Genomic DNA, 13261 nt, shown 5'->3' with positions numbered 1-13261 from the left:
GTCAGAAGGGGCCCTGGGGTTGCTGGCTCTGCCTCGATTTCCCAAGTCACAGGAGGAGATGCAGGCCCTTGCTCCACAGAGCTGCCATGGCATGGGTGCCCGGCAACGTGGGGATGGTCTCTAAAGTCTAACACACCTGACGTGCCCTTGCGCTGACCACTACGGATCACCTCCCTCTTTCTGCGCATGTCCTCAATCATCTCCCACCCCGGGGGCTGGGGATAGGAGGGGCTCACCAAGGATCCAGTCTCCCTCACATGCTGGACACACCAGAGACAACATTACCCATCCTGACTGGCCCCAAGGGCTGGGCGCTGCATAGAACACTACGCACCCTGCAGAAGACCAGGCCTGGCCCAGCACCCAGAGCACGAGCCGACAGGGACATCTCGGACTCCTTCAGTCTGTTGGGGTTTGCTGAGCACCTGCTGTGCTGGAGACAGGGCAGCGAACAAGCAGACACACGAGGCTTATGTCCCAGTGACTGTGGGCGTCCATCGTTGCTGGCCACACGCACGATGTGTCAGGGCTGCGTAGCAGGTGCTGTGGTGCACAGTGCAGTGTCTCTGTGTCACTGGGTCTGTCTCCTCCCCTCCCAGGGGCCCCGGCACCTGGCTGGCACCCCTCCCTCCCTGGCCTGATCGCCATGGGGGTGCTGCTTTCCTGGTGCTGCCATGTTTCCAGAGGGGACGCGGCCCCAGTGGGGAGAGTGGGGGAGTACCTCTTGGGGTGAAAGCCAAGCAGATGAGCCTCCTGCATTCTGCAGGCGGCGCGCAGGCCAGGTGCCCTCCATACGTCCCTGCCCCTAGGGACTGCGGACGGGCCAAGGGGTGGGCTGTCCTCACCTCTTCTCCCAGTAGCCAGACTGGCCTTTGTGTGACAGCCTCACTGCGAGGCCCCCACCCCAGGGGGTGTGCAAGGCGAATCCCCCATCAGAGGTACTTCCGTGGCTTAGCGCCAGGGCTGGGGGACGGGTGGGCATGTCCCGACTTCAGGCTGCCTGGTCCTGGGCTGGCACGGACCTCCCAGAAGTGCATGCAGGCCCCTATGGTACTCACCCTGCCTCTTAGGACCACTGAACTGTGGGGGTGGGGGAACCCACATGCACCTCAGATGGCGTGAACCAACACTAAATCTGGAGAAAAGATGGGGAAATGACCCCTGACTGTCATCGTGGTCATAAGGACAGGATGAAAGCAAACAGGATCCTGGAAACCTGGGATGAGGTTTTTATTGTCTCGTAAACCTCCCCCCCGAACCCCTCTTGACGCCGGGACCTCCCCAGAGCCGCTGCAGCAGGGTGGCCGTGCCCTCACATGGTCACCTGTCCTCCCTGGTCCCCTCGTGGCCCAGGCTCCAATCAGGAGGCGGTGATAAGAGAAAGACAACTGGTTGCCTGGAGCCAGGGTGACTGAACCTTGCCCCCGAGACCTGTCACAGCAGGACGGACACCCTGTCCTTGGCCACACCATGGCGGGCCCACTGTGCCTGGTCCTGCTCAGCGCTTCCCTGGCCTGCCTCCCGCTGCCGGGGGGCAGTGGTAAGTGCCCGTCGCCTGGCACACTGTGGAGGTGGCGCCCAAGGAGGAGGAGGAACCCTGGGGATCAGGGCCAGGCCCCCAAGTCTCCGTAGGGGGAAGGTGGGTGCCCACCCCCTGCTGTGACATGACTGGGCCTGGAGGCCTCAGCCAAGAGTAGCTCGGGGCCAGGTGAGCCTCCCTCCCGTGGCTGGGGAGCCGGACAGCAGAGCAGCGGTCACACACAGAAGCTCGTGGACAGAGAGACAGAAGGAGGTGCCCCTCCACCGCCACAGCAGGCTGGGGAGGCCGGGGAGTCACAGACAGAGAGGAGCTTCGTGCTGGAAAGACAAGATAGAAGTTGGTGCCTCCACCCTCAGGCTGGCTTGGCCGGGGGAAGGGGCCCAGAAAGAGGTGAAGCCACATGGGGGAGTGGGAGCAGAGTGGGAGTGGGAGAGCGCAGTAGGGGGCAGGAAGGGGCAGGTGGGGGCCTGGAGGCTGTCTGTGCCCCTGTTGCAGGGGAAGCCTGAGGCCGAGGGGCAGGCAGGGGGCACTGTGTGGGGAATGAGGAGGTGGTGAGAAGTGGGGTGAGGGAGAGAACTTCGGAGCTGCAGGTGGGGGCCCCTCGTACTCCGCCGCAGGCCAGACCTCTGGGGTGATGGGGGTGCCCACAGTGTCATGGGGGTGACAGCGATGTCACTAAAAGACATGCGGCCTTGGAAGGGAAAGCACTGTGAGGCGGGGGTGAAGCTAACATTTACTGAGCACCTGCCAGCCTCGGCGCTAAGACAACTCGGAAGTACTCGGCTGGTGACCCCCATTTGCCAACACTAAGCAGTAGGTAAATGAGCCATCTGAAGCTCCGCTGCCTGTCCCCAGCAGGCTCCGGGTTTGCACGTGGGGGTGCTGCCTGCCCTGTGGAAAGGGGAGGACGGAACTCAGGACGTAGGTCCTGATGGGTGGGGGGGGCTCTGTGAGGGCACAGAGTGCGGGGAAGAGTCCTCGGCAGAGGGGAGCACGCGAGGGATGCAGCACAGGACACAGCCCGAGGCGCTCTGATCCAAGATATCTCGGGGGGGGGGGCAGGTCAGGACTTCTTTGAGTCTCTGATCTATTCAGTGGTTTGCAGCTTTGCTCAGTGGCAGTATCATAGCCAATGAGGCTTATCCGAGGCACGATTATTGCTAATGGAAAACTTTTCCCAATTCAGTGATTTGTGAATGAAATAGAACAGAAACTGAGTAGAAAATGTGGTGATAAGTACTGTTTCCTCTAAGTGCTGTTTTCTGTGCGTGTGTGTGTGTGTGTGTGTGTCCTGGGACTTGATAAAACGTGCTAAGAAGGGCACCACCGTTCCCCATGAACATGCGTGAAGCCCCAGAAGCGTGGTGGGCTGGGCGCAGGTGGGGGGCCAGGGCAGCAGCAGCAGGGAGCAGGGAGAGGTGCAGGGAGAGGTGAGGGAGGGCCCTTGGCAGCCGGTGTAGCTGCATGGGACATGCAGGGAGCTACCGGATGGCAGGATGGGCACACAGAAAGCCACTGGTGGCCTGGTCATGCATGGGGTCGAGAGGGAGGTGGGCACAAAAAGGGAGGCCTCCTGCAGAGTGGAGGTGAGCAGATCCTGCAGGGGTGGTGGTGGGGAGCAGGCCAGCCATTGAGGCCTCCCGGGTGACATGTCCCTGCCTGTCTGCCAGTGTTTCTCAGCCCGGAACGTGCCAGCAGCGTCCTGGGGCGCATCCGCAGGGCCAACTCGTTTTTGGAGGAGATGAAAAAAGGCAACCTGGAAAGAGAATGTATGGAGGAGACGTGTTCCTTCGAGGAAGCCCGCGAGGTCTTTGAGGACACAGCCAAGACGGTAAGGGCTGGTGTACAGGCGCCGTAGCAGGCACAGCCCCAGGTGGAGGCTGGCCCGAGTCCCTCAGGGGGCAGAGTACAGCAGCCCCGGGCCCCCTCCACAGGTGTGCAGGGTGGGGAGATGGGAGTGGGGCATGGTCCCATCGGTAGGAGGGTCGTGAGGCCTTTGGAAATTTTGTTAAACCAACTCTAATACATAAAGTGTTCATGTAAAAAAAAATATTGACGGCCTCAGTAGCACCTCCGCAGGCTGACCACACCTGAGGATACGGAGGCTGGCAGTCTTTGCCCAAATCTTTTTTTTTTTTTTTAAAGATTTTATTTATTTATTCATGAGGGACACAGAGAGAAGGAGAGGCAGAGAGACACAGGCAGAGGGAGAAGCAGGCTCCATGCAGGGAGCCCGATGTGGGACTCGATCCCAGGTCTCCAGGATCAGGCCCTGGGCTGAAGGCGGCGCTAAACCGCTGAGCCACCCGGGCTGCCCTCTTTGCCCGAATCTATGTCCGCCACCACATCTGACATGTGGCACCTGAGGAGCGGTACCTGTGCATTTACTCCGTTGCCAGTAAACATTCCGTCAGATAGAGACAAGCTGATTCTGAATTCGGAAATATGGAAAGGCAAAGAAATTAGAATAACTGAAAGAAGTTTGAGAAAGAAGAGGAAGACTCCCTGCAAAGCTACAGTAACTGCAAAAACATTCCCTGTTTTGGGAAAGGAAAGATACGTAAATCAGTGGGACAGACTAGAAAGTCAGTAAATGGACCCACAAAAATACGGCCAATCAGTATCTGACAAAGGTTCACAAACAACTCAACGAAGGAAGAGTTGTCTTTTGCAAATGACAGACCTGGGATAGCTGCCCATGTCCACACGTATGTTTGGCCTAAACCTGACCGCTGTACAAAAGTCAACTCAACACGGATCATAGACCTAAAGGTAAAACATAAAACTTCAGGGAGAAGTGTCATGACATGGAGTTAGGCCAGATTTCTTAGACATGACACCAAAACCTCAACCCATGAGAGAGAAAACAGGCAAATTGGACTTACTCAAAATTTAAGATTTGCTCTGTGAAAAATATTGAAGAATAAAACTATAAGCTATGAACTGGGAAAACACTTGCCAACCACATACCTGACAAAGGATTTGTGTCCAGAACACATAAAGAACTCGCACAACTCAACGGAACAACATCAATAACCAACTGGATACAAGCAGAAGACGTGAACGGACACTTCACAAGGGGGTACAGACGCACGGATGGGAAGTGCTTGCAGCAGACATGCGACATCCTGGGCCACGATGGGAGCGCGGACTGCAGCCTGCCACCGCGAGACACCCCAACACACCTGCAGGCTGGATGCTCAGTCGGAAGCCGCATCAGGAGGATGTTGCCGTCGGACCCCGTGACCCCATTCCCGAGAGCTCACCAAGGGAAGTGAAAACCTGTTCACACGGAACTTGGGCATGATTATCTACAGCAACTCTAGTTACAGTCGTCCCAAAGTAGCAGGGACTCACGTGTCCTTGCTTGCGCGCTGGCTAAACCAGCTGCCGCAGCGTTCTACTCAGCCACGAGACAAGCTGCTGGTGTGCACGGCAGCCCAAGTGAGCTTCGACAGCATTGTGCCCGATGAAGGGTTGGGTTGTGCAAGGCGCGAGTCTGTTGGCACAACACACTCAGAAGTCGCAGCCCAGACGAAGAGCAGATGTGTGGCTCTGGGGTTGCAGCTGCCATGAGCTGCGAGTGTCGGAGGGCAGGAGCTGCCCTGTGTCTCAGCTGTGGTGGGGGTTGTACAAACCTGGGCATTTGCTGAATTTCGCAGAACTGTACAAAATAGTCGTTTTTGCGGTGTGATGCTTTCTTTAGTGAAATTTTAAAGAGACGGTATATGAGGTTCCAGAGGCTTCTGTAGCAAATTCACATTCACAGTCCTGGAGGCCGCATGTCCAAATCAAGGTGGCACCGGGTTGATTCCACCTGGAAGGTGGAAACGAACACACCTTTAGCTTCCCTGGGCGCCCAGGACGGTGGAGAGGTTGCGAGGGAAAAGGTGGCCCGTGTGCCTCTCTCAGCATCCGGATGCTGCCAGCAGTCCTGGGCTGGCCTTGCCTTGTGGGCACACCACTTGGACCTCAGCTACATCCCCACAGTGGCTGTCATGCCTTTTCCAGCTCTCCTGAGGATGCTGCCCGAGCCAATGTGGTCTCCTCTCCCTGCAAACCTTCCTCACATCTGTTCCGACCCTATTCCCGGGAAGACCACAGTCTGGTGGCACACGGTTCAAGCTACTGAACACTGCAAAAACAATTAAGACTATGAACAATTTCTAGTATAATATAGGTCTTTGGTGCCCTGTTTTAACCTAATCACCAATAACCATTTCTTCAGCTGAACATGATTATTCACCAAGCACCTGATCCCTTAATGAAGCTTTGACCCAGATATCTCAACTCAAAACCATTCACTGATCGGCTTGGGGGCAGCCAGCAGAGCAAACCATTTCTGGTATGATCCAGTCCTCCGTGATTTACTTGAAAATAAATTTTCAACATTCAACAGCGATTGTGCATCTAAGGTGACCAAAGTCCACCTGTACAGATCCCGCAGATCTGAAAATCCCCTCTCAACCAGTCGTTCTAGTGCAATTTATACCAGAAAAGGCCTTTGCTCTGTTCGCTCAGCCTGAGCGAATAGGTTGTGGTGCTTTGTGAAATGGCTGTGTTTTCCCTAATGTATTTTAAACTCTTCTTTTCTCTTGTAGATGGAATTCTGGAATAAATACAAAGGTGAGATGCTTTCTATCTTAATATCGAGTGGGGTTCATTCAGACACTGAAACAGGGAGAGACTGTATTTGCATTTTGAAAATTCTTCTAGAATTTCCTTTCCGATCCCATTTATTTCTTACTCAACTAAGACTTTTCCTCTCTGAGTATTTCCATAATAGTTATGATGAGGTCATTTTTTGTAACTTTTGCTAATTCTAGTTTTGTTACTTAGGTGTAGACTTAATTAGTTCACTCTTACTTGAGGGGCACCAAACTCTGATAATTTTAATTTCATTTTATTTATTTATTTGAGAGAGTGAGAGGGAATGAGAGAGAGAGAGAGAGAACATGAGCAGAGGGAGGAGCCCCAGTCACCAGCCCCAGGCTCCTCACTCTGCTGAATACACATGGTCCAGCGTCTCGGCAGAAATAGGAAAGCTTATCAATGGCCCAGTTAGATAAGGACATCATGTACACAGAGCCACAGAACATGGGGGTAAAATGAAGTCCAGGTGGGAGACAGGAAGAATTCAGGTTTATTCAAGTTATCTGAATGGCATGTGCCAAGATCAACACAGCAACCGTTTGCCTGCTAGTGGGAGCTGCCTGCAAGCTCGGTGGAACCCTGTCTCTGTAGATGGTGACCAGTGTGAGAGCAGTCCTTGCCAGAACCAGGGCCAGTGCAAAGACGGCCTCCTGGAGTACTCGTGCATCTGTCTGGAAGGATACGAGGGCAAAAACTGTGAATTGTGTGAGTGCCTCTTTCCGGGTCAGGAACAAGGGGAGAAGCCACAGCTCTTGGGAAACAGGCTGGGGCTCCTTGCTGAGGTTCACGTGGTGGCATCGTAGGGGCACCAGAGCGGTTCATTGACAGCCACGTGTGTCCTACAATCTGAACCTCTCCGCTCCCGCAAGAGGCTAGTGTACATGCGTGGAGCACAGACCCCGTAACCCAGAGCCCAGAGCACCCACTCCCCTGGGGTGGCGCTGATTCCCCATGGTCCCAGCTGAGGCTTGCAATCACTACCCTCCACTCACATCTGCGAGAGCGAGTGTCCGCTCCAAATGTCCAGGATGGTCCAGTTATAAAAATGTGGTACACTTAACTAATTCTACATGGAAATGTCAGAGAGTTTTCCTATTACAGTGATTAATTTTTGTAATAAAGATTTGATTTGTATCAGGCCAGTTGCCCCCAAGGAGAAAGATTCGCCCTTTTCTCATGTTACTTACTTTATAACGCGTGGAATGTGGTCTTAGCCTGGATTCCTTTGAGACTATCCTCGACGGGACTATCCATTCCACATGGTTCTGCCCAGAGCCCAGAGCTGCTTCAGCCTGGAGCCATCATGCCTGGTTTATAAAGTCACGCTAAAGTTGATATCACTGTCATTATTTTGTCATCCAAACCCAAATAGTCCCAGATGCATCTAGCCCCTTTATTTCGGGGGGAGGGGCCTGGCTGGGGTGGCCACCCAGCTCTGTCTGAGGCCCTTCCTCGGCCGGACAGCCTGTGGTGCACACTGGGCACGCAGCTCAGGCCCTTCGCTCCGGCTGGGGGCCCCATGGTGGGGTTGGCAGGTAGGTACACGGGCCCCCAGTGTTGCCATCCCTCCTCCCAGCTAGACCCAGCCTTGGTTTCTCTGGCCTGTCCTGCAGCCACGCGGAAACTCTGCAGCATCGATAACGGGGACTGTGACCAGTTCTGCAGGGAGGAGCAGAGCTCCGTGGTGTGCTCCTGTGCCAGCGGGTATATCCTCGGCGACAATGGCAAATCCTGCATCTCCACAGGTAGGCGGCACATGGTGCCACCCCACAGGCTCCCTGGCCAGAGTGGGCACGCTGGCCAACGTCCTGGGTGGGACACAAGGTTTGGGAACAGACCCACGGTCTCTGGGAACTGTCTGAGAAATGGAGCCAGCGACATCGCTTGACTCCCCGGGTGCAGGTGATGACGTCTGGGGTGGCGCAGGGGCCACGCTGCGCAGAGCCTGTCTGGACACCCATGATGTGGTTGTGACCATGGCACGTCCTGTTGCCCTGGAAGGCTGGGAGTTGGAACAGGTGCAGAGCAGCACAGGTCCAACTACTAGGGCCATGGATGTGCCGGGAGGAGGGTGCAGGAGCCAGAAGGGGAACCAGGGACTCCCAAGAATGGTTAGGTCATACAGGCCCCAAGTGATGGGCTTTAGTGTTCGTCTCTTTCTTCCTTTCTTCTTTCTTCTTTCTTTCTTTTCTTTTCTTTCTTTCTTCTTTCTTTCTTTCTTTCTTTCTTTCTTTCTTTCTTTCTTCTTCCTTTCTTCCTTTCTTTCTTTCTTCCTCTTTCTTTCTTTTTTCTTTTTTTTTTCTTTCTTTCTTTTAATTTAAAGATTTTATTTATTTGAGAGAGGGAGAGACAGCGAGCACTAGCAGGGGGAGTAGCAGAGGGAGAGGGAGGAGTAGATCCCTACCTGAGCAGGGAGCCCCAGGAGGGACTTGATCCCAGGACCCTGGAATCCTGACCTAAGCCATAGGCAGACGCTGAGTTTCCTTTCCTGAGATGAAAGCCGGACCCTGAGTGGCCTGGAGGCTCTGGGATGGTCTGGCCTAGTGAGGGGCTGGGTCTCCGGGGGAAGAGCTCCTGCCCTCACTGCTCCTGTCTGACCTCTGACCTTGGCTCCACCGTGGGGCCCACCCAGAAGCTAGTCCTCTCTCTTCACTCAACTGCCCCTGCCCCCAAGCCTGCCCCTGCCTGACCAACAGCTTGGGTTGGGTGCAGAGTCTCAGGTGCCCCAGACAGTGGGCCTGTCCTCCGTCGTGTAACCCAGAGCTCTCAGGGGTCCCCTCTGCCACCCCCACGTGGCTGCCTCTTCCCCACCTTCCCCCTTTGGGTCAGATGAGAGTTCTGTGTGCAGGACAGGGAGGGTCTTGGGTGGCTGAAGCCAGCCTGTGTTCTCTCAGAGCCTTTCCCCTGTGGGAAAACCACTGTGGGACGCAGGAAGAGGGCCACCGAGACTGCCCCCAGCAGCGAGGCTCCCCCGGACGCAGAGGAGGAGGCCGGCATGCTGGAGCAGTATGACCCCGGAGACCTGTCTCCCACCCAGAGCACCATGTTCCTGCTGCCTTTCAACCAGACAAACTCTGACCCCGACGAGGATGCAAGTGGCCTGGTCCGGATCGTGGGTGGCCAGGACTGCAGAGATGGCGAGTGTCCCTGGCAGGTGACTGTTGAGCGGGCCTGGGTGGCGCCGGCAGTGGGGCTACCCGCTGGCCCCAGGGAGGATGCTGCCTGAGGTGAGACAGGGGTCCCATCCCTCCCTGTCTGCTGCCTGTAAGGGACAGACAGACAGACCACTACAGCTCAGGCTGCAGGCCCCCGGCTGTGTGGGGCCCTCAGCTGCTCTTCTGACCACTGGCAGGCCGGAGACACTCCCCTTGCTTTAGCTCTGATTTGGTAAAACATTTTTTAACCAAACATATAAATCCTGACAAGGCAGGTAGTGATTGGAAGAAGAGCATATCCATGTGTTTGCCAAGGTAGAAACCACTCTTTGGTTGTCGGTTTGGACTAGGACAGATTTAGCAAATAACGACACAGGATTTCTGCATCTCAGATAAACGAGGAACGATCATTAACGTAAAGTATGTCTCAAAGACCACATAGGACACATTTATGCTAAAAATTGTTTGCTCTATTCTTGACTCAAATGTGACTGGGTGTCCTCTGTGTTATCTGGAATCCTAACTTCGCTTCTCCGCCAGCAAAAGCCCCAGAGCCACCGACAACCTGTAGGAATGAGGAATGACCTCCACCTGTCTTGCTCGGGCTCCTCAAGGGGCATGCGTTTGTCTAAAATACTGGGAGCCCGGGGAGGAGCTCAGCGTGTGGCCACCTTGCCTGCGGCACACACTCGGGGAGAACAGTGTGGGTCCGACATGGCCCCAAGCGTCAAGTGTAGTTGTGAGATCAGCAGATCTCTCCCCTGACGTGGGCCTCGATGTGGGAAGGCGGAGCCCACCCCAGCCACCCCAGTGGCACTGACCTGGCCCCGTGGGAGAACACGCGGCCCCGCCGGGCGGGCAGGACGAGCTCCCCCTGGCCCCAGGCTGTGTGACGGGATCCGGTCCCGAGGGCTCCTGACTCCTGCTACTGAGCCCAGCCCAGCCCAGCAGGGGGCTGGCTTCTGTGTTTAGGAGGAAGAGTTAGGGTCCAGGCCTTGGGGCGACCGACTGTCCCCCACTGGTCGCCCAAGCTGGTTAGGCGTTGGTAAATCGTGCCCAGAAAGTCAACGGCACAGCTGTGAGTCGGGGCGGGGTTCGAGAGCTCTTCCTTGCTCCGCTGGCCGGGGCACCCCTAGCCAGCAACTCCCGCTTGTGAGGTGTGGGACTCCTGAGGAAAAGCAGAAAGTGCTCGTCTCCAGATTTGCCACCCTACACTTTGGGGGGAGGGGTGGTGCCCGCCGGTGGTGCCCGCCGGGCTGGGCTGCAGGTGCTCCCAGGCCAGGCTCCCTCCCTCCCTCTCTGGGCCTGGCGGGAGAAGCGGGGAGAAGCCGGTCAGGCAGGGGGGCTACATGATCCGGAGGACACTGCCCTTGGCTGGGGGCTTCTGAGGCCTGTCCGCGGCTGAGCTACCACCCAAACACCACACTGGCCTGCCCCGTCTGCGCTAGAATTCACAGCCACGTAGCAAAGGTCTTCACACTGAAAGTCGCGTTTCTGTGCCTAACGTTGCCGAGCGCTGGGATGGCTCTGGGGGTCTGTGGCCCCGGGGCAGAAGCCTCCCTGGGGGCTAGCACTGGGCAGCCAGGGGGGCCTCAGCAAGTGTCTGCTGAGTCCGTTGGAGCACTGCTCTGTGCAAAGGAGCTGCCCAAACCCCCAGCATCCAGCCAGTGGCCCGGGGGGGGGGGTGCTGGGGGGAGGCCGTGGCTGGGAAGGGGCTGTGGCCGTGGCCACCGCAAGCCCCACGACAGCACGGTCTCAGAGGCCGTGGCGGCAGAATGGCCGTGGGACACTCAGGAGTCTGCAGGTTCCAGGCTGGAGACGTGCACACTCCAGGTGGGGGGGCGGTGCTGCTGATCCAGGCGGGAGGCGGGGAGGAAGGCTCTCCTGCTCCTCTTCTCAGATGTCAGACCCAACCTGGTGGATGGGCTGTGCCCCCTGCAGGCTCTGCTCATCAATGAGGAGAACGAGGGGTTCTGCGGAGGCACCATCCTGAGCGAGTACTACATCCTCACTGCGGCTCACTGTCTCCAGCAAGCCAAGAAATTCACGGTGAGGGTAGGTAAGTGGCGCCTCAGCTCCTCCGAGGCCCTGCAGTGCCCTCTGTCACTTCCTTATTTTCAGAGCTGCCAGCTTGGAACTGGTAGTTGACACCCTGGGACCCTGAGGGGCAGAGGTGTGGGGTGGTCTTCCCTAGTGCCACAAGGCCCCCCTCAGTGTCCCTTCCTCCAGGTAGGCCTCCAGAGCTCCTCTTCAACAGCCTGGGCACGGAGCACAGCCTGTCACGTCTTGTCGTTTGTCCTTCACCAGCACAAGCCACAAGTACAACCACACATGTGATCTTTAGTTTTCTAGTTACATTAAATTTTCCATGATACATTTTTTAAGTTTACAGATGAAATTAATTTTAGTAATATATCTTCATCCAATATATCCAAAATACTATTATTTCAATGTGTAATCAATGGTAAAAGTATCAATGAGACATTTTGAATTTGCATTTTCATTCTCCGTCTGAGAATTGACCCTCAGCACATCCCAGTTCATGCCGGCGGCCGTGGGGTCAGAGCAGGCGCCCCTGCTTCATCGCAGGCTCAGGGAATGTCAGCCTGACCTGCTGTTCACAGTGATGAGGTGTGCCTGGTGGTGGCTGCCCTGGGCTGACACCAAAGGCTGTTTTGTTGACCTTGTTATGCTTTCCTTGTTTTTTTAGATTTTCTATGACCATATCCCATTTTTTCCTACAAACACCACCTGTCGCAGGTGAACGGGACACAGACAAGGAGGAGGGCAACGAGGTGGCACACGAGGTGGAAATGATCATCAAGCACAACAAGTTTGTCAGGGAGACATACGACTTTGACATCGCGGTCATCAAGCTGAAGACGCCCATCACCTTCCGCATGAACGTGGCGCCCGCCTGCCTGCCGCAGAAGGACTGGGCCGAGTCCACACTCATGACGCAGAAGACAGGCATTGTAAGCGGCTTCGGGAAAACCCACGAGAAGGGCCGCCCGTCCACCACCCTCAAGATGATGGAGGTGCCGTATGTGGACAGGAACACGTGCAAGCTGTCCAGCAGTTTCAGCATCACCCAGAACATGTTCTGTGCCGGCTATGACTCGAAGCCCGAAGACGCCTGTCAGGGGGACAGCGGGGGCCCCCATGTCACCCGATTCAAGGACACCTACTTTGTCACTGGCATTGTCAGCTGGGGAGAAGGATGTGCTCGGAAGGGGAAGTATGGGATCTACACCAAGGTCACCAACTTCCTCAAGTGGATCGATAGGTCCATGAAAGCTAGGGGTGCGGCCCCAGCACTGGCGGGGGGCCCCCACACCTAACCCCCATTAAAGTCATCCCACCTGCAGATCCGCCGGCAGCTACTTGCATCTGGTTTGTGTTAACATGGGCTGTCCTGGATGGGCTGCAGCCTGGAGCAGGTCTCCCAGGTGCAGGGGGCCCACCGCCTTGATTCCACGTCCTGGTCTTCTCTTGCTCTGTGGCAGAGAATGTCCCTCTGGAACACTAGGTCCTGCCTTCCTCTCACCAGGGTGGGGGGGCTTCTTTGGGAAGAAAGAAGTGTATCCTACACTTGTAGGATAGGAGTCTAGAGCCCCTGGGATGACCAGAACCGTGAGGGCCGCTTCTGTGCACAGCAGGGTTTTCTGGTTTTGATTGCTAGGGACACTTGTGAATGACAGGTTTCTGGGGTACAGCCCATGACCTGAGGGTGGGGAGGGGGCGGGGGTCCCGGTCCTGAGAAGGGGTGAAAACGCGTCCTCCAGGGCAGGCTCTCCAGGAGTCTCTCACGGGCGGGGATGCTTTCACCTGGGCCTAGCAGCCGCTTCTCCCCCTGGCTTCATTTTGGAATCGGCAGCTGCCCCCTGAGCAGCCCTGATGCTCCCCAGACCCC

The 13261-nt window shown here is 56.2% G+C and overlaps 1 protein-coding gene and 1 pseudogene across 2 annotated transcripts; both read left to right on the top strand.

Annotated features, from left to right (window-relative positions):
* The first annotated feature begins 1383 nt into the window (after positions 1-1383).
* F10 (coagulation factor X) lies at positions 1384-12715 on the top strand. Of its 2 annotated transcripts, none has more exons than XM_077854894.1 (8): positions 1384-1540; positions 3211-3371; positions 6142-6166; positions 6785-6898; positions 7807-7938; positions 9088-9347; positions 11290-11407; positions 12109-12715. In XM_077854894.1, exons 1-8 carry the CDS (start codon positions 1471-1473, stop codon positions 12687-12689), a joined length of 1461 nt encoding a protein of 486 aa, XP_077711020.1. In that variant the 5' UTR covers positions 1384-1470; the 3' UTR covers positions 12690-12715. The 2 variants fall into 2 exon arrangements, with proteins under 2 accessions (XP_077711020.1, XP_077711021.1); XM_077854895.1 differs by having other exon boundaries at positions 11290-11403; positions 12109-12302.
* On the top strand, positions 2644-2747 carry LOC144288176 (U4 spliceosomal RNA; annotated as a pseudogene).
* Positions 12716-13261: the final 546 nt, after the last annotated feature.

The sequence above is a fragment of the Canis aureus genome, chromosome 17 (genome assembly GCF_053574225.1).
Source record: "Canis aureus isolate CA01 chromosome 17, VMU_Caureus_v.1.0, whole genome shotgun sequence".
NCBI classification, from domain to species: domain Eukaryota; kingdom Metazoa; phylum Chordata; class Mammalia; order Carnivora; family Canidae; genus Canis; species Canis aureus.
The sequence above is the reverse complement of the archived record's forward strand: the minus strand, read 5'-3'. Positions and strand labels throughout refer to the sequence as shown.